This window comes from Denticeps clupeoides, chromosome 2, assembly GCF_900700375.1.
Source record: "Denticeps clupeoides chromosome 2, fDenClu1.1, whole genome shotgun sequence".
In the NCBI taxonomy this organism is placed as follows: domain Eukaryota; kingdom Metazoa; phylum Chordata; class Actinopteri; order Clupeiformes; family Denticipitidae; genus Denticeps; species Denticeps clupeoides.
Window position 1 is genome coordinate 33,595,348 of NC_041708.1, and position 25,672 is coordinate 33,621,019.

Below are 25,672 nucleotides of genomic sequence, written 5' to 3' on the forward strand. Positions count from 1 at the left end.
GTGGATGTTTCGCAAGTATTACAAATTCCCACCAAAATCAGCAGCAAAGGAGTTCGCTTTTCTGCCGCAAATGTCCGGTAGTTTCCAGCAAAAGCTGAGACTAGCAGCTGTGTCTGGTTCTGGAGTCTCCCATGCCATATGATAGCACTTTCTCCACTTGGAGATCAAGCAGAAAGTGCAGAGCTGAAGGCACTGGGACATGATCCGTGGCTCTCCGGATCTGTGTTTTCACTTCCGTTGGTAAGCCCCGGTGAGCACCTGAGCGAAACCGATTTTGACTGAGATAAAGTGACCCCTGGAGACACCTAATCATCCAGTCATATCATCACAGCTATAGTATTTAAAAAACATATTATTAGAGGTAATAAAAAAAATAATAACAAAAAAACACCTTTACCAGAGTTTAACTGCAGAGTTAATTCATTTTCCCTGTTAAAGACCCGTTAAAGACCCTTTTCCAAAATATGTGATGGTATTATTCTTACACTGTATTTAGCAGAGCTTGTGAGTGTTTCAGTGTTTAAAGTGTAAATGTGTAATTGGTTTTATGTCTTAAATCATAATTGCTTTGAATATATACAATTTTGTAATTGTGTAATGGACAAAATTTTGTAAAAATATTGTATTAATCGTTGGGGCTCATAATGAACCAGAATTGATCTCTTCATCGATGGTAACATGAAAGCACATTGTAAGTCGCGCTGGATAAGGGCGTCTGCCAAATGCCTTAAATGTAAATGTAAAAATATTCAGGCAATCTGAGATAAAAACAGTGGGGCAGTGGTGGCCTAGCGGTTAAGAAAGCAGCCCCATAATCAGAAGGTTGCCGGTTTGAGTCCCGAACCGCCAAGGTGCCACTGAGCAAAAGCACCGTCCCCACACACTGCTCCCCGGGCGCCTGTCATGGCTGCCCACTGCTCACCAAGGGTGATGGTTAAATGCAGAGGACACATTTCGTTGTGTCACCGTGTGCTGTGCTGCAGTGTATCACAATCACTTCACTTTCACTTGCAAAACCCACTAAAACTCTCCCTTAATTGAGATTCTGACATGATTTAAACCATGAAATATGAAGTGTTTTTTGGCTATGAAGCTAACTAACAAGTCCAGGGGGGTTATAATATTAATGGCTGTAATATTAATGCACCCATGACCCCGCTTAAGGCCACATTAAGTGGACACTTTGGGGAAAGTGTGGTGATTTGCGTGGTTCTTCATGTGTTACCACTAGATGGCAGAGAATCACTAGTCGAAAAAAGGCCTTCGCAATGGAGCCATGACTTCCTGTTGTGACTGCAGCCCCTGCCACACTTTTTTCTTTGCGGTTTCTCAACCCTGCAGGACCCTTCATTTGCACTGATTGCATTCTTTCTGTTCACCATAAATGTCAGCCGTGACTGTCTGCTGCATTTCATGTGGTAGGCCGTGACGCTCCTGTGTACATTTTCCTTGAGCTTCCTGGCAGCTGCTAGCTGTGTCCTCTGCTGAAATTACAGGTTTTTGGTCGAAGCTGGTCCCAGTTAGGACTCACCCTAGCTGATTACAGATACAAAAGACACTCTCGTCTCATCACTTGCAAAAAGTATCAGAAATAGAAACTTTATTCAAAAACAATTTCATCATGGAGTAACCTGATCATTTGGAATCATGTACACATAGAAACAGACATGTCAAACAAAATTCTGTTCATGTAAAGTAAAAAATATATATCGATCAAAAAAGAAGGTGGCTGCAACGCCACTTTCATCTACCCAAAACAGTAGGCCAGCCAGACAGGGTGAGATGTTGAGCTCAGACAGGGCTTGTAAACTACTTTTTCAGTTTAAAAGTGGCCTTCAGGTTTGTGGTGAGTGTTGACTGGCCCACGAGGCATCGTGCATGGGTCACTAGTGTCAACTGGGAGCTACGGAACTACAGACCATTATTTTAGCAATGGTCAGTAGTTCTAATGCTAATGCTTTGTTGCTAATGCTTCAGTGACTAATCCTTTTTGGTTAGTTTCCTTCTTGGTTTTGTATATTTAATTACATGGTTGTAATTTGCACTATTCTCTAGTGCACCACCTATTGGTTCTTTCAATAACTAAATGGTTTGAATTGCAAATCAATACCACACAACCATTTGCCAGTGGAATGAGGGAACAATGCAGCAAATTTCAGCTTGTACCAACAAATGGCTGAAATACTGATGCATACATAATGCTAAAGTTTAAGTGAGAATTTAATTTCAAAACACTCCATGTCCAATGATTAAGGGCAGTGTTGGCCCAGCAGCTAAGGAAGGGTTGTGGGTTCATACCGTCCCCACACGCTGCTCCCCGGGCGCCTTTCATGGCTGCCCACTGCTCACCAAGGTTATGCTTAAAAAGCAGAGTACACATTTCGTTGTGTCACCATGTGCTGTGCTGCAGTGTATCACAATGACAATCACTTTTGACCAAAAAAAAAAGTGAGACAACTGCGAGAATCTTCCAGTTTTAAAAGTAGTTTGGAGAGCCTGAAGTGCCCTATATTCATGGATTCTGTCGGTCATCCTACCAAAAAGGCACACACACAGATTAGAAACCAATGGAACTGAATGTCATGTGAATGAATTGAAAAAAGCTGTCATTTGGAGCCTTGTTTGCAGACAGTGACATCAGAGAGTGTCGCTGAGCAGTGTCTGCAGGGCGTCGTGAAAGCACTTAAACTCTCTCGAAGGCATTTAACCATTTCAGCGAGAAGGACCAAAATGTCTTTTCTGCTTGTTGTGAAGTTAAGTTGTTCATAGTCAAATTCTTTAGGGATGAAATGACATGGAATAAAACACCCGTTGTTGTTTTTTTTTAAAACATGTGGCAATCATCAACATTTACACCACAAAAGCAACTTTGATGCTGAAAAAAAAAAAAAAAACAACCTCATGTAGTTTAAAGTATGACAAATGCATAGCATTTTTCTTAATTAAAAAGAAAAAAAAACTCGAGATGCATCCCCAGGACGTAAAAAGAACGGGGAAAACAAGAAGAGCTTGACTGAGTTCTGGTTCCGGTCACAGGGTCAGATCACTAACTGACCACTGACCTTCATTTCACCTCCGGCCACTCACTGGTGACCTCCTGCACTGGCAGGTTACTGTCCCCCTGGACGGACAGCAGACTGGTGGGCGGGGTGCTGTCAGTCATGGGTTTTGGAATGCTCCTGAAGATGTCCTCATTGGACTCCTCCTGGACCGGGCAGCTGAAAGGCTCATCAGGCTCCATCTCGTTGCCCTGGGAGACCTGGCTGACGTACACCACGATGACGTCACTGCTGAAGTTCATCACCTGTCCACTGGAGATGAACGTCGTGTTGTTGTTGCCCGTCACCTGGCCTGGCAAACACAACAAAAAGAAGAAGTTTTGGAAATATGAAGGTTTTGTCATTTCGCATAAATTCAAATGCGTTCGAGCAGCTGCACAAGAACACGATAAAGTAGGAAACTCATAGGCTGTGTAGGCTGAAATGGCACAGAAGCAATTTGCATTTCCTCTAATTATACAGCAAAAGTGATGCATGTGCTGAGAAAAAGAAAAAAAAACAACAATGAGGACACACCCATGACAGATTCCATGGAAGTAAAAATGCTGTATCAGCTTCCGTTTCGAAACAGATTCTTTATAGATCCCTTTTTTCCATTTGGAGTGGAAACAAAACGCAGACTGTTTCCTTCAGCGAAAATTGCAACATCGGCCGTCTGTCACCCTGACGGGAGTTCGGCGGCTGCCAGTCCAGAGCTGAAGCACCACGCCGGTGAATCATTATTCATGCATCCTTTAGTCACATCGTGGCTGCGAATTCGAACACCCACCACACCTGTCACGAGAATGGTTTTATTTCCTATGTAACTTTACTCTATGTATGGAACATCTAATTCTAAAACACCACAATGGATGTTAAGTCCTCACGCATTCATTAGCTGTAATTACCACCGGCTCAGATATGGCTGCAATGCGGATCAACCTAGATTCTTCCTAACTGGAAAGAGCCTTCAATGGCATTAGTGAATGTTATGGGAAATGGGTGTTTACTGCTCTGCTAGGCCATCTGATAAAAACCACAGCAACGACAGCATTTGCCCCCGCTCTTTTACGTCCGTCTGCACTTCTTACTCAAACCCATGTGCTTTCCACACGTTGTTTCAATTGAGAGCCAGGGGTAATTTCAAAATGTTCAGGAATCCGGGATAAACACATGTGGACGGGCTGGCATAAAAAAAAAATTTAAAAAAAGTCTTAGTTCCCTTCTTCTTCAGATGACAGAGGCCTGTTTCATAAATAAACAAGTTGCTTGTGGGACTGTATAGTCTAGACAGTGAAACATCAGATTTAGATATTGGTAACAATTTGACTGGGTAGCAATGAATTTTTCCAAAATTCTCAATGATAATTGATTATTATAAATAAATAAGTCTGAATAATCCCCAGCTATCAGATTTAGCAAGCAGCACAGTATGGGGCTTTTCTTGAGATTCCAGTCTTCTTCTGAACATGTGTAAAAAGTTGTTCTAATTGAAATGAATACTATTTTAAATCAGTGAACCAACATCTGTGAACATATCATCCATACACTAGTGCACACATAAGTGCGTCAGCAAGTAGCCACAAAGAAGAATGATGAGATTGTGAGAGCACAGACAGTTGTCATATAAACTGACCTCAGTGGCTTACATGTGGCTTACCAGGCTAAAGCTAGTTAGCAGATATGTTTTTTTGGTAACTTCTATTTCTCTCTGGCCTAATATTGACTGTGAAAAGAGTTGTCAGTTGTCCGTAGTAGCCTAGTAGGTTAGACACCCAACTAAGAACCAGAAGACCACAAAGTCCACCATTCAAACCCCACTTACAACCCCAGGGGGTCTTTCCCTGTAACTACTGATTGTAAGTCTGGATAAGGGTGTCATCTAAATATGATAAATGAAAATGCAATTGTCTTAAATGTCTTAGGATTGCTTATCACCCCATTGTTGTCCCCGAAAAGCATTATGTCCCCAGTTTCTTGGGTGTGACTTTAATATCTCTTACAAAAAGCTTGGAAGGGGTAGTACTGGTTTGAACTCACCCGAGGTCAGCGCAGCCTCTGAGCAGTGGCTCTGGAGCTCTGCGTCACACAGCTTGAGGTCCTCACTGTCCTGCAGGGACAGCCCCTGGTTGTTAGAGCTGTCAGAGGACAGAACTGGGACGGTGGTGGAGTCGATGCTGCAGCAGCACGGCTCATTCTGCCTGTACAATCCCACATTGGCCTGGGGCCGGCTGCTGAGGTCCACCCTGACCTTGGGCAGGACCTCCTTGCCCGCAGGACTGCTGTAGTCCAGACAGAGGTCCTGGGAGGCCTGTAGCTCTGTGCAGTCAGAGCAGCCCCTAAGTGTTTTTGGGCAACAGTTTTTACAGAGCGGTGACTCCAGCATGGGGCCCTCTCCTCCAGCCACCCCCAAACCATCCCTCTCCCTGTCCACGTTCCCACAGGAGCACGCCACCACTGTGCCACTGGCCACCAGTTGACTGCAGTCTTCGTTTTCCCCAACCTCCACTGGCTCCTTCATAGAGACAACACAGCTGCAGGAGCTTTCAGAGGCAGGCTTCTCCTTCTCTGAGCTTTCACTCGGACCCACAGCCTTCTCTTCCTCTCCAGTAACCAGCGGAGTGCTAGGACAGAGGTTAAGGGACCCATCGGGTGGAATGAGACATGTGATTTCAAATGTGCTGTGTGGTGCAGCTCTGTTTGGAGATGGTGTCTCCTAAATGAAGATAGAAAAAGAATTCTGAGTTCAAATATGAGCAAGATAGTTAATTATATCTGAATTTTACTTAAACACGGTGCTTGGTGCATACCTGCTGTATCCTTGTCCGCTTCAGGTTCTGAACACAAGTCCTTACATTTACTAGTGTCAGAAAAATAGCAGAAGAACGTTAAATTGTGACCGTGAGAGTTCGAAAAGTTAATGGCGTGAAAAATACATTTTAAAAATATTTACCAGAGAATAGCTTTATTTTTTCCTTGTAAAAAAACATGGAAAGCATGACCAGTGACATGACAATAATCACAGACAGGATGGCCACCATGACGGTTGATGTATGGGGACCTGAAGGCATGAAAAAAGGATGAAAAATTCTGGATATTTTGCCGTGTGCAGACACATCGCAGTCTTGGAATCAGTTCATGGTTCACTTACCAGTAGGATGAGGGCCACACACCGCATTTGATTTGGGACTGCCAGGCTGAACTTCTGACTTTCCAAATGTGTGACAGCTAGTGGGGGATAACACATATAACATACATAAATGTACATATATATATATATATATACATATGGTCAGATTATTTCTCATTCACTGCAATATTTCTGCATTCACTTCTGTCTCTGTCCACAAATGACCACGACTATGACCGACAACACAACTAAAAAAACCTTTCCAGGGGAAGTGGTAGGAGAATTAGTCATAACACCACAGTGTGGTGAGACTGTGGGGACCTGGGTAAAACTGTGCTGTTCCTGTGACCTGGGAACAACGTAGCACAAATAACATTTCATTGGGAACATCAGAAACCAAGACACGCTGTTTACAATGACGTCCGAAAAATGTCAGTTGTGCTCATCTCACAAGTCACTATACCACAGCAGTGGATGAAAACAAGCATCTGTCCCCTTTTCCAATCTTGAAAATGCCCAGAGCATTTAGAGGAAGTTTGGTGATGGTTTAGCACGTTTTCATGAATTTCAGACAAAGGACTAAATGTAAATACAGATATGGCCATAAATAATTATGAGGGTGGTATCATAACAGTACATTTGTGGTATATACCGAATTTGGCCTTCACAGCAGTGGAACAGTCTCAGTCTCAGCGTTATCACTTACAATAAAGAATAATATGGCAAAACAATGGTTTTGTTGTTATTGTTATTCTCAGCTCCAGACCTGAGATATGCACAGTATGTTGATTTCGTGTAAAAATCAGCCACAAAAATGATAAAATGCCTGTTTTTCTTCATCAAGTAATGTTCAGGCACAAGGTTGAACACCTGGACTGGACAGTTCCTCCAGTCATTCGATCCTAATTTCCATCATCACTGACGTAAAATCAACCTCATTGGAGGAAGGGGGGGGTCACTTGACTAAAAGCTGCACACTCACTTGGTCCAGGCTTTGCAGGCTTCTGCTGAATGGCTGTCTGAGAAAGATCCGTATGGACAAGCCTTGCAGAGTTTCCGGTCCGATTCTGAACAAGTAAAGTAAAGTAAAGTGAAGTGATTGTCACTTGTGATACACAGCAGCACAGCACACGGTGCACACAGTGAAATTTGTCCTCTGCATTTATCCCATCACCCTGAGTGAGCAGTGGGCAGCCATGAGAGGCTGCCCAGGGAGCAGTGTGTGGGGACGGTTCTTTGCTCAGTGGCACCTCAGTGGCACCTTGGCGGATCGGGATTCGAACCGGCAACCTTCTGATTATGCTTAACTGCTAGGCCACCACCACAACACACATACAGTCTCTTTTAAAAAACACACGCTTATATTCTGATTTCATTCGGAACCAGACATTTGACAGTTGTTCGGTGTCAGAGAAGACCTACCCCCTGCGGTGATCCCTTCACCAGGCGGGCATTCTGGGATGCGCACACAGTACTCGCAGTTGGACGATTCGCACTGAAAGCCCTTCACACACTGGCAGGGGACGGGTGCTGTGTAGTTTTGGGGTCGATTGTGAGTGAAGCCCCTCCCTACAGTGACAAGCATTAGTAAAGTGATGTATAGAAAAGCCTTGATGGAAAAGTGCAGAAAAGTCACAAACCAGTATCACAAAACTTCTGGATGAGGCAGTTTTTCTCATGGGTGTAGTCCGGCTGGTACTCGTTGGTCCCACAGCGCTTACATTTGGTCTTGGAGGCGTTTGTGCAGTCCGCAAACACGTACTGTCCTGCGATCCAGAACATAGGATCGGAACATGTTATGGACAAAGAGGTTAACCTACTTTCCATCAGACAGGTCAGCAGAGATCACTTTTGACCCTTATGACACGCAAGCATGTGCAAGGCTCTTCCTCTTTTACACATCCTTCCGTTTTCTCACCCATTTACCACAACTACCTACGACTACCGGCTGTAGGTGACATTTTGGGTGAAATGGATTGTAAGAAAGACTTTTTAAAAGACATTTAAAGTTAATTAAATGGGACATGTGACCCTTGAGATCCACCCATGGTGGTCTGACACACTCTGCCGAGGGTAGAAAATGTCATTGCATACCTGGCGGACATTTGTCGCAGCATAGCTTGTCTTTAGAGTATTCATTAGATCCACAGGAACTGATGCACTGAAAAAATGACAATACATTAATTACATACGATGCAGCTAATTTCAATTAGACAATCCATCCCCTTTATCGGAGGATCTTGTCCAATTATAATTCACCAAAAAAATCACAGCAGACAACATCATAGCAGCATACGAGTGCTATGGGAACGGAGTCTCTCCTATTGCATAAGGAAAATGTAAACATTATTAATGATAAAATCTGCCGTTTAGGTCCAGAGCACAGATTACCTCAGGAAAGTACAGGGATTGACAAACTGTGTTGCTCATTCAAAAAGAGTTGTTTGGTGGAAAAAAAATACACCCACATCCCCTCATAACCGCAGAGACATTCCACGGTTTTAACAGCGTGGCAAGCTCGCCCTATTTTCTTGTGCGCAAAGCTATCCTGGGAATTAGCGGACATTCTGCAGCCCTCCAAAACACACAGTCCCTATTGGAACCACGCTCGGCACTCTTTAACGGCCGATTTCAGCCCGTAGGAAAACTTGAGCGGACTATGGCGCTGCAGTGTGTTGGGGAGTGGAGCATGTGCTCTGGGAATGTTGCCACTGTGGTTGATATAAGTAATGATTATACAGTGCAACCTGATGAATTACTTCACCATCCTGCAGTGAAAAACAAAAAGTAAAAGCAGACTTATAAAAAAAAAAAAACGGACGTAGTCCCTTCTCGTGTGCTCTGCACATGCTATAAATATCCACGATGGGAACGTACAATGAGGCTACGGTTCCACAGATCCAGATGACTTCTCCACTTACGTGTCACAGACAAGCAGGAAAATAAGCCCCGGGAGGGCAATTTATGATTTCATTATGGAATATTGCTCAGTTTTATATTGCTGTCCATCACCACATTTAGTTGCCCTTTTTCTTACTGGCTCCTATACAAAATTATCTTTTTCTTGTTGCATTAACTGGCATTAGTCTAGTGGATTATTTCATCAGAAAAAAATGGTTTTGATTATGGATCTGTCTGTGCATGGTATAACCGATGCATGCTTTTGTGCATGTAATAAATTGCATGAGCAATTATGAGCATAATAATAATAATAAGCATGATGATGATGATGATAATGTTCACCAACAAATGTACAGAAATGATGTACATTAGACTGTATCAGCCTTAGTACAGTATTATATATAAATTGAAAAGTATCAGAATAGATTTGTTAGATCAGATAAGTCTCTTCAAAATCAGTGAAGATCACAGCACCTTTGTTTGTGTGATGCAGTGCACAACACTGCACAATCCACCTGAGACCACAGCATTTGCATAACTGCTACAGCAGACAGACCATCTCCGCGGCTTGTTCCTGTGGCACGTTCGAAAGCTCTTCATTCCGCACCGCTACGGCTTTCTCACAAACGCCTTTCAAACCCAACAGCCTGGGTAGGAAGCCAGGCATGACACATTCATGGTTACGATGGCAGAGCATACAGCTCCTGGCCTGACTCTGATGTGGGGGACGGGGGTGGGCCAGTAAACCTGGAATTAATTCAATGTCTTCCAACTTCTGAGCAAACCGAGTTTCCGAAGTCATCCAGGTTGTAAAAAAAAATGTAATGAAATCTAAATACATGTTATTTTTTTATCGGAGCCAGCCGCATGGCAGGTCGGAACCTGCACCGCTGTGATGCAACACTTAACAGACTTCACAATCTAAGCACTTCTTATCTAATTTATCAATGAGTGAGTGAATGAGAGTTCTCACTCTCACTGGCCTCCCACCACATCGAGTATGTCACACAAAAAAAACTGATGTTTATCCATATCCAGCAAACCCAGAGGCACAGCAGCTACTACAGATAAGGGTCTCTGGACCAAGTACTACTCTTCCCACTCAGATTCACTTTCTACGCTTGTAAATAGCATCATGTCCCCAGAATAAACCTGCTCACCATGACGCACGGCCCAGCCAGGACGCACACGATCCATCCCTGGAATATCCAGCTGGTGCTGAAGTTCAGCCTCATGGTCTGGCTCCTGTGGACGAGGGGCTGGAGATAGAGAGGGTCAGCAGGACACGCCGGGCGCCGCGGGACGGGAGCCGTGTCGCATTGTCGCGCTGCTCGCCGCTGCGCCGCGCGCTCCCGAATGAGGCGCGGAGGAGAGGAAGGGGAGAGGAGAGGAAGAGGAAGAGGAGAGGCTCCTCCCATCTCGCCAGACCTGGCCACGGGCCATTCATTGAGGAAAACGGTCTTCTCCCGACACGTTTCCACCGGAGCGGGGCGACAGGGGCGCCACACCATGTCCCTCATGTCCCCTTAAAGTCATCTTTACACAGTCCGGGCCACGTGACTGTGGAGCGCATTCAGATTTCGGAATTTTGCAAAATTGTCCGGTGCAAAAAATCAAAAATATAATGGTTTACTTTTTGTGTATATTTGTTTTAATGAAAAGAAACAAAAGTAAAATCAAACCATCTTCATTTCAGATAGGTATACTTGCACACAGCATGCCATTCAATGTGTTATAGGATCATATTCCAAACATTTTACATCTACAACTATGGCATTTATCCAGAGTAGTTACAGGGACAGTCCCCCCCTGGAGACACTCATGGTTAAGTGTCTTGTTCAGGGACACAATGGTAGTAAGTGGGATTTGAACCTGGGTCTCCTGGTTACCCGCTAGGCTACTACCACCCATATAAATTAAGCACGATTATTTTTTATTTATTTCTATTTTATGTGATAACATACATACAGACAGAAAGACAAAGTGGAAAATTAAGACCAATAATCAATCATCTCTTCAGACCTGAGGTTCCATTTTTTTTTTGTCAGCTGGTTGCACCTCCTGAGTCCTGAGAGGAGCAGGCTGTAGAGATACAGATCTCAGCCAGGGGCTCACCTTCCTGCGCCGGGTTGCCCAATCCAGGCACACACAGGGGAGAAGATGCTCCGAGCTGTTGCTTCACGTTTTGAATAACCGTCGTTTCAGGCCTCCTACCCATAACACCCCACCCCCTTTGCGATGTTTTTTTCTTTGCCACGGGAGCAGAACCCGCATAATTCCAGATACAAATCAGAGGCACGGGCTCCTGTGGAGAGATGTGTAAATACAGGCAGACATGGGAAAGACAGATAAAGAGAGAGAGAGGGAGCGAGAGACTATTTCCTGGACCTTTTAGCGGTTTTGTCCTTTTAGCTACATACCAGGAAAAAGCGGATCGTTGTAAAAAAAAAAGACAGGAACATTGGGTATTTGCCCGGGTGCACATTTTGCTTCCAAAGAAATGTGGCTGCATCAATATCTAATAGCAATCTGGCTAACAAATGAGGTCCTCAGCCCATCTCTTTAGGCCACGAGTTCCTTTGTGTCAATCCCATTTTAGCGGTTTACGTTCTACTGGTGTCGTCGAGCCCAAGGACGTGTCTTTTTCCAAACCAGCCAAGACTGGGTCTTCAAATGAACTTTTACACCCCTTCGCACATCAAAATCATTAGAAACTGCAGAGCCGAACGGCGTCTGTTTTCCGACTTCACTCACAGGCCCGGGCGAGGAGAGCAAAATGTTTTTCCTTTTACAAGTGTAATAAAAGGCCAGTGGTTCATCAAAGTGGCCACACATTGGACACCTCTCAAAGCTTCCCAGTTCCTGTTTGTACTCTTGCAATGGATTTGTGTTACACAGGGGGAAAACGTGAAAAGCACGGGGCGAAGTATTCCCGCCATGCGGGCACTCTTTTCCTCCAGCTTGCTTCGGAAGCCGTCCCGATTTCTGACTCAAGGCCTTCACATGACTAAGATGGCCCCACTGACGACACTTGCACGCACAGAAACGGCGGCATGTCATAATCTTTGGAGAGGGGGAGAGCTGTTCTTGGCCATCAGTGGTCTCGGCGAAGCCAGAGAAATCTGGTCTCAACCAGCCTGCCGGAGGAGGGCCGTCACTTTTCCTCATGCAAATGTTCTGGGCCGCGCCGGACGTCCCCGCTGTTTCTTTCGCTGCCACTCAAATCACGCATTGTGGAGAAAAAGGCATTATGGGTACACATCTGGAACGCTATCAGTGATGAATGTTAACCATTAAACGCTGCATGCAAATTCTGTTCTCCTTCAGAGGTGGAGACCAGGTAAATTATTGACCTTGGTTCAAAAGGGGCCAATTAGAAAGACAAGCTGTCCTTACAATGAACTTGTGGAAAATACAAAGTTTTATTGTTTCCTTTGTTATTTTTTTTGACCCCCCCACCCCCCACCCCACCCAACCACCCCCCATCTTCTGAACCTTGTACGTCTTGCCTTAAAAGAAGCGCAATAAAACGCTTTTGAAGTTTTAACTGAAATGTTGTGTGTTTTGTGCACTCGCCAAGGGCTTTGCTTTTATTGTTGTAACACCTGTCACACACACTATTCCCCATGCAGAACCGGGGAGTGTCGTGTGTAGACATTAAACATGTCTTTCAACGCCAGAAACTGTATCACCGTAAAAAAGAAAAAAGTTTACCAAACAGAAACAAGAGCCAGAGGCAGTTTGTAATTACACAAGTGATTTTTTTTTTTTTTTTTTAATCATCATCAGGACACCGATTTTTCTAATGTACATGACAAGAGTACCGTTCTCTTCATTCAGAGTATGATACAGTTTATTTACTGTTAGCGCATATCCAAAATGCAGTAAAAGAAAAAAAAAAAAAAAAAAACCTGTAATTATGCCCATTTATAGAAAAAAAAAAAAAAAAAAACAGGAATCACAGCAACACAGAGCAAGGACGAGACCGAGAGACAATTAAGAGTTTTCACATTGCATCCCCCGCTGACCAAAAGACAAAAAAGTAGTGATGTTCAAAACAAAAAACGAGTGCAACTTTCTTTGGAGGTTGGAATAAAGTCATTAGACATAAATTATATATAAAACACGGTCTATCAAAATAGAGACAGACAAAAAAAAAAGGCAGGCGACTGACTTCAAGTAGAGGGTCCCAGACAGTGAAGGATCATGGGAAACACCCCAGGCAGCTCACTTCTTTCTCTGGAAAACATTGGCCAGCATGGCCCCCGAGGTTGTCAGCTGACCCATCTTATTCAGGAACTTTGTCTTGGCATCTTCGCCAACGAGGCTCGCAGCGATTGACATGGAGCTGGAGGGAAGGATGTGAGAAGAGTGAGAGGAGCAGCACATTTCAAGAAGATCTAGGCACTGCATTCTGTGCTTGGGCCCGGCGTGAGGAATTAATAGCATGGAAGTGCTGATGCGGTGCCTGAAGGGTACTTTCTGCTCACCACAGAATGTTTATATTATGTATCTGCCAAGATGTGAAAAAAAGAGACTATTATTTTTGAGGTTTCGCAACACTAAGCATTAAAAAAAGTGCCACTGCTAAGACAATAAGCAAACAGGGAATCACTGACATACCGACTCAGTCACCTAGTAAGGTGCCAGGCATGAAAATGTTTAAAAAATTCATAAAAATAACATAGCAATATAAACAATACCACACAACAAATGAATTAAGTGCAAAGGGAGTCATTCTTCTTACAACACTGTCAATGATAAAAATAAAGACAGGCAGCAGAATGCACCTGTAGGTTTCCTCCATCTTTCCTCCATTAGAACAAATGTAAAAACTGTATTTTTGTGACATTATATAAGACATAGCATTTGGAATGTGTTTGCCAATGCCACATTCACTAGTGCATCAAACAGAACGCTTGTATTAAAGCACCTTGGTACATTTTTACATTTATTAATTGCCTTATCCATGTCGTACCCACTAACATACTATGAAACCAGTGTGATGTAATGACAGAAAAGGGTTTAATCCAGACATCATCCAGAATGGGGCGTAGTATATGTGAGACCTCACAATATCCATCCATTAAACTTCAACTTCTGCGTGTCAGAATACACACACACACACACACACACCATGCAGGATGAGGGCAAATATGCTGTAAGGAAGATGCAAGTTTTTTAAGCTTCAGTCCCTTTACAAGCTTCTAATTGTGGCCGAACCAAAAAAACGAAACAGTAAACCCGTGTGACTAAGGTTTGGTGATTTTGTACAGTACTGGTGCCTGTAATTTAACATAACTGCTTGGGGGCATTACTATGGCTGTTGCCAAAGGGCAAAATATGCCATCCCTCTCTCACACGGGTGGAGCATGTTCTACAAATCATTTTGTCTTTTTAAAGATACAATCTGATTGTATCCATATGTAGTGGTGTGGCCTCCAAAGGAAATGCCATAGGCATCTTGGCACGGATAGGGCCATTTCTGTTAAGGAGCATTTTCAATTTTTGTCAAGCAACATATCCCTAGAGTTGTTATGGAATGGAGCTACAGTATTTATTGCACACCACCCGGGTATGGGCTGTGAATTTCTATACAATAAATATGCTTTTTTTTTTTTTTATCAGACAGCACCGTGTGCTGTGCTGCGGTGTATCACATGTGACAATCACTTCACTTTTCTGACTTTTAAGAGTTGGGTTTTATTGAGAAAGACACATAAGTGTGTGCGATAGGAGAGTCATCTTAAGGAAGCTGCAAGGGGTGGGGGCGGAGAAGGGCCAGACAATGCCTGAAAATGTGCCTTCTGAAGTTCTGTTGTTACATTCATTCCATTACAAACTGGTGAGTCTGTCGTCTCCGTGGCCGTTAATAATGAAACTTGCCGAGGAAAAAGTACATTTACGGCCAAACCTCTAGAGATGCATATTTTTCTGATCAACAGCCATAATCATAGATGGTGAAGCCAGCAGTTCTGCCTGACCAGTGACTGCATTTGAAAACCTCGTGTGTAAAATAAATAAATAAATAAATAAATCGGAATGAGTTCTCACCCTTGCGCCTCTCCGACACCCCTGTTTTCCACCTTCAACTCGCACTCCTTAATCATGGAGCTCAAAATAACCTGAGGAGAGGAGTAAAAAAATTGTGTTGGATTAAAAAAAGACCATTGCTGGGAAGCGTGTTCCGATCGCCGTCTCTCCTGGAAGAGTTTCCGCGCCAGGCATGTGGTCAGGCCTACACATCAGCAGGTCATTAGCTGGCACAGGAAGTGGGTCATTTGATTTTCAAATTTTCCACGTAGACACAAAATCAAAATGAAAAAAAAAAAAAGCACTAAATGTTACAATCTGGGCCAAACATGACAAACAGACCAGGTTAAAGTGATGCGATTCTCAAACACGCACGTTCTGCTTTTAATTTTCATTGCATTTTTTCCCCCCTTTTATCCACGTTCATGAACTTTTAAACCTCGGCCAGCTGCAGGGCTTGAAGTTCTGACCCACCTCATGCTCAGGAGAAAGGGTCTCCATGTCAGTTCTTAAGCACCTCAGACCAGGAAGGAAATGATTCACCATCAGCTCCTCTGAAATAACTGCGGCGCCAGAGTTAAGAAAAGGATAAGTGCAAAACTACGAAGGCAGGAGGGGCGGAAAGTGAAGAAAAAAACATTTAATCCGTGGAACCACGATTTACTACAACCTACAGTCTCAGTTCCACCATGACTCATGTGAAAGGAACACATTTGGAACAGTACGTATTCAACAGTATGTATATAACATGCTTTTATTGAGCTTATAACAAGGGTTACACGAGGGATCTTTAGGGTTGCACTTAGTAACATCACACATATAGCTACCAACTAATGAACTATGGCTTTAAAAATCTAGATTTATATTAGACAAACACTTGGGTTGGAATGAGTTAGAACAGTACATTTGTCTAATAATGTGCAGGAATGGAAAAAGCACACACAATCATGTACAAAGTATGCAATTGATAAATGGACTAAAAAAATCATAAAGTGAAAAAATACAGGCCCTTTAATACACTTTAAGGATATATGTGGTGGTAACCACTCAGGCTAACTTGTAAACTCTTTCTGGTAATGTGACTTATGAGAAAACAACTACAAGAGTGCATTGATTCATAGTTGGGCTTCTAGTGAACCAGAATTGATTAGTTTCATTTTGGTTTAAAAAAAAAAAAAGCATCCACCAAATGCTGTAAATGTAAATGGTAGTAGCAGCCTAGAGGGTAACACACTCGCCTGTGGACTGTGAAGTTGCAGGTTCGATCCCCGCTCACTTACACGGTCCCTGAGCATGACACTTGACCCTGAGTTGCTTGCGAGAGCCTGTACCTATAAGCATTGTTTAAAATTCTAGCGTGAACAAATGTTATGCAGAGCAGAGTGTTTCAAAGTTATTTGGAAAAAAATTACAAAAAGTTTGAAATAATTATGTAGTTGAACCCACAAAGTGCTGATGCACTAGAAACTCTACTCGTGTGATTTTATTGCTCCTTTAAATCAGTGCAACTATTGTCAGCTGGACTAAGATCATTGAAAAGGGTTTGCTTCCCTCCAGACTGCCATGGCGGTGCTGAAAACAGTCTTCCGCTCAGTCATAGAACCACGGTTACATACATAACCAGTATTTTCTAAAAATGAATAAAGCTTCCAACTTGGCAGACTTCAGTTAATGAACACAACATTCACCTGAAAGTCAAGACTAATTGTTGCTGATAAATTTCCTCTCTACGTGTATACAGATATTTATTAACAGCCATTTCCAGCTACAAGAGCTACAAGGGGCAGGGGCGGCCTAGCGGTTAAGAAAGCGGCCCCATAATCAGAAGGTTGCCAGTTCGAATCCCGATGCGCCAAGGTGCCACTGAGGTGCCACTGAGCAAAGCACCGTCCCCACACACTGCTCCCCGGGTGCCTGTCATGGCTGCCCACTGCTCACCAAGGGTGATTGTTAAAAGCAGAGGACACATTTCGTTGTGTCACCGTGTGCTGTGCTGTGTGCCACAATGACAATCCCTTCACTTTCTGGACTGGACTTTTCACACATTTGATGTTTAATGGACGTTTAATTGATGTTTCCCATCCCAAAAAAGTAAGTGTCACCCTGGAGCAACACCAAATTGAGTCTTGCTGTGTGTTGCTTAAAGATACAATAGCAAATGGGGTTTTTGTTGTTCATTGAGTACTAAGCTACTATAACATTACTCACATTTCCAAATGGCTCAAATTATAAACAGCTACAATGCAGCAGCCATGTTTGATGAAGTCACACGCAGCTAGGAGGTCTAATAAAACACTCTGGTGGGGTTGAAGTGTGTGCGCCACTGCATCACAGAGCTTCTAAAGGAGCCACAGTTAAACCGGCCGAGGCCCGGCCTCGCCCAGTCTGCAGGCCGGGGTCAGCGAGAGCGCGCGGGGCTGCGCCGGGGCTCAGGCAGGGCTGCACTGCGCCTACGCAGGCATCTGTGCTGGGAACTCTGACCAGAGGGCAGGACAAGGCTCTCCCTCATTACCCAACAACATCACAGAGCGGTTAGCTGTGGATTCTGCCATCCACCCTGCAATTTAGTGTACAGAAATGGATGAGGTTTGTTTCTTTTTTTCCCCTGCCAAAAGGGATATGCAAACACTTAAGGGGGGAAAAAAGAACGAAAAAGCAGAAGAAGAAAAAAAAGGAGTCGCAAATCGCAGAGGAAAAAAGTGCAGATGCCTTAAGGAAATGTTAGCCGTGGTGCCTCCGGCCCAGTTAAAATAGCTTGACTCAAAAACCCAGAAATGAGCAGAAAAGCACACACAGACATAGTGATTTCGTTTTTTTTTTTTTTTTTTTTAGACTGAAACAAATGCCATTAGGCCACAGGGGTCAAAGACATGTGGGAGCAGAGATGGATCGAATGGCAGCGCTCTGGATGTGTGTCCAGTGGCTTTAAGTCTCCAGTTCCTGCAAGTGGTTGGTGGAAGCAGTTCATTACATGGTCACATTATGACTAACTTTAAGAGATGTTGCTAAGGGGGAGGGAAGGCTATTGTTTGGAAGAGTTACTCGTGGAGAATTAACACGTAAACCTGCGATGTGAAGGATACAACAGCAGGACAGGGCGCTGTAGGCCTCAAATAGCTGAGTGGCAATGTCGATCCTCTTGACTTCCACCATCTGAATGTTGTTGGCCAGGGCAAGCTTATGCAGGTGAGGAAGAACAACTGAAGAACAAAGAAGCAAGAGACTAGGAACATACACATGGAATCATACATGTCTACACAGCATTACACTGTGATACTTCCTTTAATGGTGCCTCTCCAATGAATGCCTCATCTCCTATACAGCATTAATGAGTTTAAATGCAACAATGCAAATTCACATACTGTAGATAACTGGCTTGCAATATACTGAGTATGTGATGTCATCATTATCATTTCCTATTTCCTATTGCAATTCGATCCCAATCTAAAGCGTGAACAAAGATCACATCTTTACAACTGTAAAACAGTACAAAACAAACCAGTTTCTCAAAGAAGGAATTGATTACAATAATCATATTTTGTTCTATTTTTGAAGTCGATTTCATGTGGGTACTTTGCTGTTGACAGTCAGAGATTTACTTGCTTCGCCAAACTGGTCACCACAGTGTTCTGCAGTGACGCACAATCCCATATGGGATGTATTTGTTGTCATTGCCTTTTGGTTTTTAACACGACAGCAGAGTAGGTGGCCAAGGCAAAGGAACTGAAACACAGTAATCTTTTCATTTGAAAGATTCCAAATTTGAAAATATGTCCATTTGAGTCATAGATATAGAATGGAGTAAAGTAAACAAGAAAGTACATTTTTAATAGTACATATCAATTGTAAAAAAGGTATAAAACCCTTGACTGGTACTATGAGTTGACTGGTACTATGACTGGCACTATGAGGTGCATTTGTACAAGGTTGTCTATTAAACCACAGACCACAAATGATCACAAAAAGTAGTGCCATATAGATCCATGTCTCAGCAGCTATAGGACCTCTCAGTTGTGTATGGAACCGTGTATTCTCAGTGTGAAGATAAATACACTATAACCTCATAAAAGGTTGAAGCATGAACTCTTACACTCATCCCTGAACCTAGGCTCAGCGTTGGGCCCGACTCTGCCGAAGGTCTTTATGATCTCCATGTGCAATGAATGCTGGTCTTGGTACTGTGGGTCCTCCAGGAATGAGGCCAGCTGCATCTTCACCCGCTCTAGCAGCTACAACAGCAAACGGATGCAGACTCACAGATTACCTTTCACATGGAAAGCCCCCCAATATTCTCCACTGACACTGGATCAGTAGCACAGAGGCTCACAAGCCAACTGATGAACACGAGATCAGTACCTCTTTTTGTGTGACTGTCTCCATGATTGTGCCGAATGCAGGGATGGTTGATATCCTGACAGAGCTGAAAACAGAGAAAGCCTTGAGAGAACGTCAACGTTCACACAGCGCCTCAACTTATGATGCTTTAACGAAATGAAATGAAGACAAACACTGATCACAGATCATTTGAGTGGTGTATGTGGTAAGCAAGGAAGGTTAATGCTAGACAATCATTCCAATGTCAGTGTGAAGAAAAAAACCTGAACATAAATAAATAAATAAATAAATAAATAAATAAATAAAAGCACAATCAAACAAACAAGGAAATCCAACCAAGATTATGCAGAGGAAAAAGGACTGGTGTTAAAATCTCACGTCTGCATTAACTCACAATTCAGGACCACTGCACAAGGTTATAAGGGCCGGGGCTACTCGCTTGTCAATTAAGGCTTCGCTCATGCCTCGAAGAACCAGCTGCAACCAGTCAAATGCAAAAGAGAGACGGGTGGGTGAAAAAAAAACAAAAAAAAAAAAAAACACAAATGGCCTGGGACCTGCAGGGGCTTGGGTGGGGGAGGGGGGAGGGGGGCGAAGGGGTGGGTTTGGTGACCAGTAGGAGGTCAGAGGTCGCAGCCGAACATGCCACAAGCTGGATGAACAGAGTACATAACGCAGCGGCTCCAAGCACGTGGGATTAGTGAAGACTGGACGAATGAAGGATGTTAGTGAAGTAGGCATGTGTGTCACATAAAAAGGCACGTTCCGTCATGCCTTGGCTTCCAGTGGGGGGAGAAAAAAAATCCAAAGACAGGGTGTGTGCATGTGAGAAAGGGATCAGGTACAAACTAGTCTGTCTCATTTTTTTTCTTCACTTTTGTTCTTTTTTTCCCCGCTAAACAATAGGTTGAGTTCCGTGCCTAATTACTTTGTATAGGGTTAAATTGAGTCTTGTCAAGGTAGTCTTTATCTTCACACCCTGGCATGCAGAGTATTTGCATATCTGACAAAAGTAGGATTTATCTCTTCCTAAGAAACCAAGGCAGAGGGAGGGGCCCGAATGACTGAGGCAGAAGTAAACTTACATTTCGGGATCACTGGAGAGAGTGATAAGAGCTGGAACAACTCTCTGAGCTACTAGAGTTTCATTCACCCCCTTCACCAACAGCTGATTGGTCAGAGCAGGGGTGATGTCACACGGGATGCATGGAAAGAGCGAGCACAGTGTCATGGAACGCCGCAGAGAGAGAGAGAGAGAGAGAGAAAGGGACAAAAGAAACAACCGTAACAAAATAACGACAGCACTGACACACATACATGTCACACAAAAAGCCAAAACAGAGAAGGGCAACACGCTGAACTAAAAAAAAAAAAATTAAAAAATTAAATTTAAAGGCCAAGCAAATATTACTATGCTATAGCTGGGTATGAGGATGGTGGGAGGGTTCGTGTGGTTTGGTGGGGATTGGGTGGTACAGTGGGGATCTACATACACACTATGTATCCTAGATTCAGATTTGCACAGATTTGTACGAGAGAGCGGGTGGAATGAGGGCTTGTTAAATAAATTTCAGTGACATCAGCAAGCATGCTGGAGTGCACAGACAAAAAAACAGATGCTTTAAGCTAATGAAGCTACAGGCTTTTTTTTGGCATACTGCTTAAAACAGTAGTTCACCAAAATTATAGAATTTTTAAAAGTTCTTTTCTTAACACAAATCAGATTATATGGTGACTACATTTTTCAATCTAAATATGAATAATTCTCAGTTTTTTTGCTTGTTTTGATTGTTACAGGCTAGCATTGTTAACAGCTAAATGCTAAATGCTAAATTCATGCAAAAATCCTCATACGTGAGATGCTTCAGAACTTGTCAAAAATAATGTCCCTCGTGAAAGACTGAATATGTCTACTCAATATGTGACTTTTGGTACAGCACATGCATACAGATGTGGGACACATTAACACAAGGAAATAAAAAAACAACTAAATAAATGTTTGTTCTTTCGAAATACACAAAACAAATCTTAACAACATGCCCTTTTTATTCATATATTAAAGAAGATCCGTTTTCTTTGCCTGTTTGCATTGATAGACGTATGGACTAAAATACCTATGGCCAATTTAGAGTAGTTTACGTGGCTTTTGGTGGCGGGAGAAAACCAAGGAACCCCGGAGGAAACCCTCGCCAACACAGGGAAGGCATGCAAACGCCACACACACAGAGCCGGAGCCAGCAATCAAACTCACAACCTTCCAAGTGTACTACATGAGCAAATTATCCAAAAACTGGATATAATTTGAGGCAAATACGTGAATATTTGGGCCAGTTTTTTAATACTTTGCTTCTTGTTAGCAATGTTACCCTGAAACAATCCAAAAGCAAAAACTGAGAAAGAGGGCACCATGTACTGTGCAAGTAACAGCAATATCAACCATATGAAGAGTAGAAAGAAAAATCATAATTTTGTTTGCCAAACTACTCTTTTAAGCACACAAAGTGCACTGCGATTTTGAAGGGGGTTTGAAGAGGGGAAAAAAAAGCTTTCAACAGGCCAACCAAGTCCATTGCATTAAAGATGCACTTATTCATCATATTCATATGATCAATCAGTCTTGTTTTTTGCTATGATTCTGTAGTTTTGGTCACATGTCCTGTAGATAATTCTTACAAACAAAGTATACACCATATAACTTAAATGATTTAGTCAAAGATTGAGATTATGTGATTGAAACAAAGATTTGCAGGTTATGTGGCCTGTTCTGTATAACACAATTAAGAACTGTTCTTAAGAATCTGTGATGCTTCAAAGCTGCAAAAATGTCCCTTTAACCATCTATACATAGCAGTAATACTTTCCAACACAATATAGCATAATTTTCATAACTTTCTACTGTAATCATAAACCTACATTACAATTATTAATGCAAGCAAACACTAAAAAAATAAGCATGCAATCAGCTGTTATCTGAAGACAAGGAGACTTACCTCGAACATGCGCGCCGCAGTGCAGCGCACCAGTGCAGAGGTATGGACCACCCCATACCAGAGCACTGTCAGCAGCAGCTCATGATATGCAGGGTTGGCCCTGCAAAATACAAGAAGCATTATTTAAAAACAACTTTGATTGCATTAACCAATAATGGTTCTTGCATTTAACCCATCACTTTGGCAAGCAGTGAAAGGCGCACCGGGAGCAGTGTGTGGGGATGGTACTTTGCTCAGTGGCAGGATTTGAACCGGCAACCTTCCAATTACGGGTCCATTTCCTTACCTGCTAGGCCAACCACTGCCCCAGAACATTTTAAACTAAAATTAATTCTAAAAAATTAATTACAAAGACCTTGCTACTACTCTTAGAAGCTAACAACTCTTATATACTGCCATTCCAGTGCCTAGTATATGCAGTGGACACTCACCCAAGCTCCACAAAAGACGCCTTCAAGCTGCCCAAGGGGGCATGTGACAGTGACAATGTAGTCATGACATCTTCTAAGAAGCCCACTAATAGCTTCCGATCTTCCTCCTAGAACACAAACAACAGGAATTCAACAATAAGCAAAACAGGCAACAGTCCCTAAATGAATGAATCAGTAAGGGGTCATGCACTCAACAAATGTCTGTGTGTTTCTATCTGTCATCTTGTTTAATTGCTTCTCTATGCGCCAATGTCACACTTTCTTGTTGTTTTTCCAGCTTCGCGCACTGTAAGTATTGCGTGCCGTGCTGCAAACAGTTGTCAGTGTCAGTTTAAAAACAATGAGAGATGGGGGCTGGGTAAGAATATTAAAAATTTTTCTGTGGTAAACAAATTTTTGTCTTCTACAGTGTGAGAGATGTCTTTATTGTGGCTGTGCACAGTCATCCTAAAACGTTTTTATGTTTTCTTAAGATTCTTTGTGCAGTGACTTTGTGCAGATAGTTGTATAGATACTGGCAAATGAATAACCTAATTATGCCCATCGGATGGTCATAAGTGTCTGTTTCTTCCCTCAGGCCGATGTGTGTGAAACAGGATCCTACCTGATTATAGCACGTTAGGACCCCTGTTGCATAGATAGGCACCGTGGCCTTTGTCAGAATGCCATTTCCAGCTGTAGCGTCTACAACAGACAAGTAAGCAAGCAATCAAATTCAAGGAGTATATTTTTGACCAACTGATCGATTACATGGAGTTACATGAAGGGCGAATGTATGATCTCAATCCGGGACCGCTACGAAATGCAGCTCGATCTTGGTGATCAGCTTATGATCAATTAGCAGATTTTGTGTGTGTGTGGACATCCCAAGTCACATATCGATGTCCACAAATTGAATTAAATATCACAGAAACTATAGCAAGCAAACAAGACCATGCACCAAAAAAAACCAAACAGTTGCGTCTGCATTACGCACTTGACAGAAGCGCAACCATGACCGAATAATAGAGAGAGAGAGACAGAGAGAGAGAGAGAACGGGTGTATGTGTGCAGCACTGCGTGTGTTGACCGTTCATGTAGCCCGTGCTAGACAAAAAGCTTCCTGATTGGTTTACATAGCAGGCTTTTAATATGATAACTTCAAAAACTAATAACAGTTATTGGTTCAGTAGAGCATCATGGCAGAGGGAGCGTCTACAACGCATTTCACCTCAGACTACAAGTTTTGCAGGTTTTTGCAGGTTGGAATACAGACGTGAAGTGGTTGACTGTGTGAAGGTGAAAAAGGAGCCGAGGAGGGCAGTGATGGTTATTTGTTAATGAGCTGTTTATTATCTGTGGTGGCTTTGGGTTCAGTCTGGCAGTATCAGAAAAAAAATCGAATCGATATGGGAAAGTATGTTGTACCAACTCTTGGTACATTGTAAAGGGCTGCAGAAATTCAGAAAAAGCCATTCAGAGTCCGAAAGCTGCAGAATGTAGCACTAATGCACTGCCAAAGACAAACACCCTCAACAACAAGTCGCCAGATTCTCAGACCATTCCCAAAAATCCTTGGCAGTCGCCTCAACCGCAGGAGTTTTCCCTTTTTCCCTCCTCAAACACAGCAAACATCCCAAAAATGAATGCAAAAAGGAAGCCTCCTCCTTAATTCCAAAACATTTTAAAGAGTAAAAAAGGAAAAAAAATGATTATACATTTTTGTGTATGAAAATGTGCCACACATGTGCGGCTCTGTGCGTGTGTGCTTGCACATGCGTAAGTAGTTCTATCTACTCCTCCTTGCCAGTCCCAGTGTTATTCTTGGTTACCCTGAACTCTAACTTACCCACATTCTCCTCCGAGAGACGAAGGATTTCTTGGAATTGAGGCTTTACCTTAACGTTGGGAACAAAGGCCAAAATTAAACACACACAAAGCTTAAATTCACTGTTGCACAAGGCCTGTGTTTGTGTTCTATATCTGGCCAAACCAAGACCTAATATTAGGTGTCAAATATAAAATTCACCTCGTTTTGACCTTCCCTACCTTGGTGTTTGTAAAAATTTTCCCGAACGTCCGACAAAACCTCCAGAAGAACCTGGAGAACTCGTGCACGCAGGTCGATGAGGTAACGTTGATGCGGCCCACGATCTCGATCAGCTGTGGCAGGCTGTGGGGTGGATGAAGGTTCAGGCAGAACGCGTTACATTAACAGCAAACTGACTGGTGGGGTAACTGAGGTGCATATTCGAATGTGACATTTCATTCGATGAGGATTTAAAACTGCAGGTTATGCATGAAGTCTGTGCAAAGAGCTGTGTTGGGGGGGTGTGAATGAAGCCAGCCACTCACAGCTGGTTGACCACCCAGAGCAGGCTCTCCCAGCCGGTGGTCCCTTCGTGCTGAAGCTGGTGGTCGTAGAGCTGCAGCAGTGCGGCCAGCTGCTCCCGGCTGCCCACGATGGTGGCCACGTCCTGCAACGGAGACGCCGGCCGGGGGAACCGCGTCACTGGAGAGGGGCGGAGGGGAGGTCAAAGACGGGTCACGCATGGGCAAAGGGCACCACCGCGGAAATGGAAACGCGCACACGGACATACAGATATGTACACACGGCTCCCATTTCAAGGGCCAGGAATACACCCGCTCACAAATCACTCCGACACACTCTCACCGCAGCATGGCGAATCAAAAAGAGCTTTGATAGCCGGCCCAAAACCAGAAGCGTTCAATGACAGGAGAGCTGCTGTTAGAGAACGTGAGGCGCCAGCTCTCTCCACTGCTAACGTGGCCTGCATAGTAATGAGCCAGAGGTTGGCTTTGGATCTTAAAGAG

The 25,672-nt window shown here is 43.3% G+C and overlaps 2 protein-coding genes across 12 annotated transcripts in view; both read right to left on the reverse strand.

Annotated features, from left to right (window-relative positions):
* Positions 1-1,583: 1,583 nt before the first annotated feature.
* tnfrsf11a (tumor necrosis factor receptor superfamily, member 11a, NFKB activator) lies at positions 1,584-10,579 on the reverse strand. Its single transcript, XM_028968063.1, has 10 exons — positions 10,230-10,579; positions 8,263-8,329; positions 7,809-7,934; positions 7,591-7,737; positions 7,151-7,235; positions 6,190-6,266; positions 5,992-6,099; positions 5,849-5,898; positions 5,079-5,754; positions 1,584-3,351 (listed from the first exon to the last, which is right to left on the reverse strand). The coding sequence occupies exons 1-10, from the start codon at positions 10,485-10,487 to the stop codon at positions 3,065-3,067; spliced, it is 1,881 nt and encodes a 626-aa protein (XP_028823896.1). The 5' UTR covers positions 10,488-10,579; the 3' UTR covers positions 1,584-3,064.
* Positions 10,580-13,008: 2,429 nt separating this feature from the next.
* Positions 13,009-25,672, reverse strand: part of relch (RAB11 binding and LisH domain, coiled-coil and HEAT repeat containing) — a 32,531-nt gene continuing 19,867 nt past the window's right edge. For 8 of the 11 annotated variants that reach the window (XM_028970567.1, XM_028970565.1, XM_028970572.1 and 5 more), the window contains 13 exons: positions 25,193-25,349; positions 24,887-25,010; positions 24,687-24,735; positions 23,463-23,542; positions 22,859-22,965; positions 22,428-22,527; positions 20,523-20,605; positions 19,459-19,522; positions 19,193-19,331; positions 18,186-18,302; positions 15,577-15,665; positions 15,124-15,194; positions 13,009-13,417 (listed from right to left, as the gene is read on the reverse strand). In XM_028970567.1, the coding sequence (XP_028826400.1) occupies positions 13,297-13,417; positions 15,124-15,194; positions 15,577-15,665; positions 18,186-18,302; positions 19,193-19,331; positions 19,459-19,522; positions 20,523-20,605; positions 22,428-22,527; positions 22,859-22,965; positions 23,463-23,542; positions 24,687-24,735; positions 24,887-25,010; positions 25,193-25,349 (1,301 nt within the window). In that variant the 3' untranslated portion in view covers positions 13,009-13,296. Of the gene's footprint in view, positions 13,418-15,123; positions 15,195-15,576; positions 15,666-18,185; positions 18,303-19,192; positions 19,332-19,458; positions 19,523-19,831; positions 19,915-20,522; positions 20,606-22,427; positions 22,528-22,858; positions 22,966-23,462; positions 23,543-24,686; positions 24,736-24,886; positions 25,011-25,192; positions 25,350-25,672 lie in introns of those variants that run through there. The other 3 variants (XM_028970562.1, XM_028970564.1, XM_028970568.1) reach the window with 2 other exon arrangements.

Bases quoted from the DNA above. Each gene is read 5' to 3' on its own strand.
- tnfrsf11a (XM_028968063.1), bottom strand. From the start codon at position 10,487: ATGGGAGGAGCCTCTCCTCTTCCTCTTCCTCTCCTCTCCCCTTCCTCT. The intron at 7,935-8,262 runs GTATGCAATGAC...TCTGGATCGCAG, and splicing joins CTGCGACAAATGTCCGCCAG to GACAGTACGTGTTTGCGGAC. The intron at 6,100-6,189 runs GTAAGTGAACCA...TCATGCCTTCAG, and splicing joins GTGTGGCCCTCATCCTACTG to GTCCCCATACATCAACCGTC.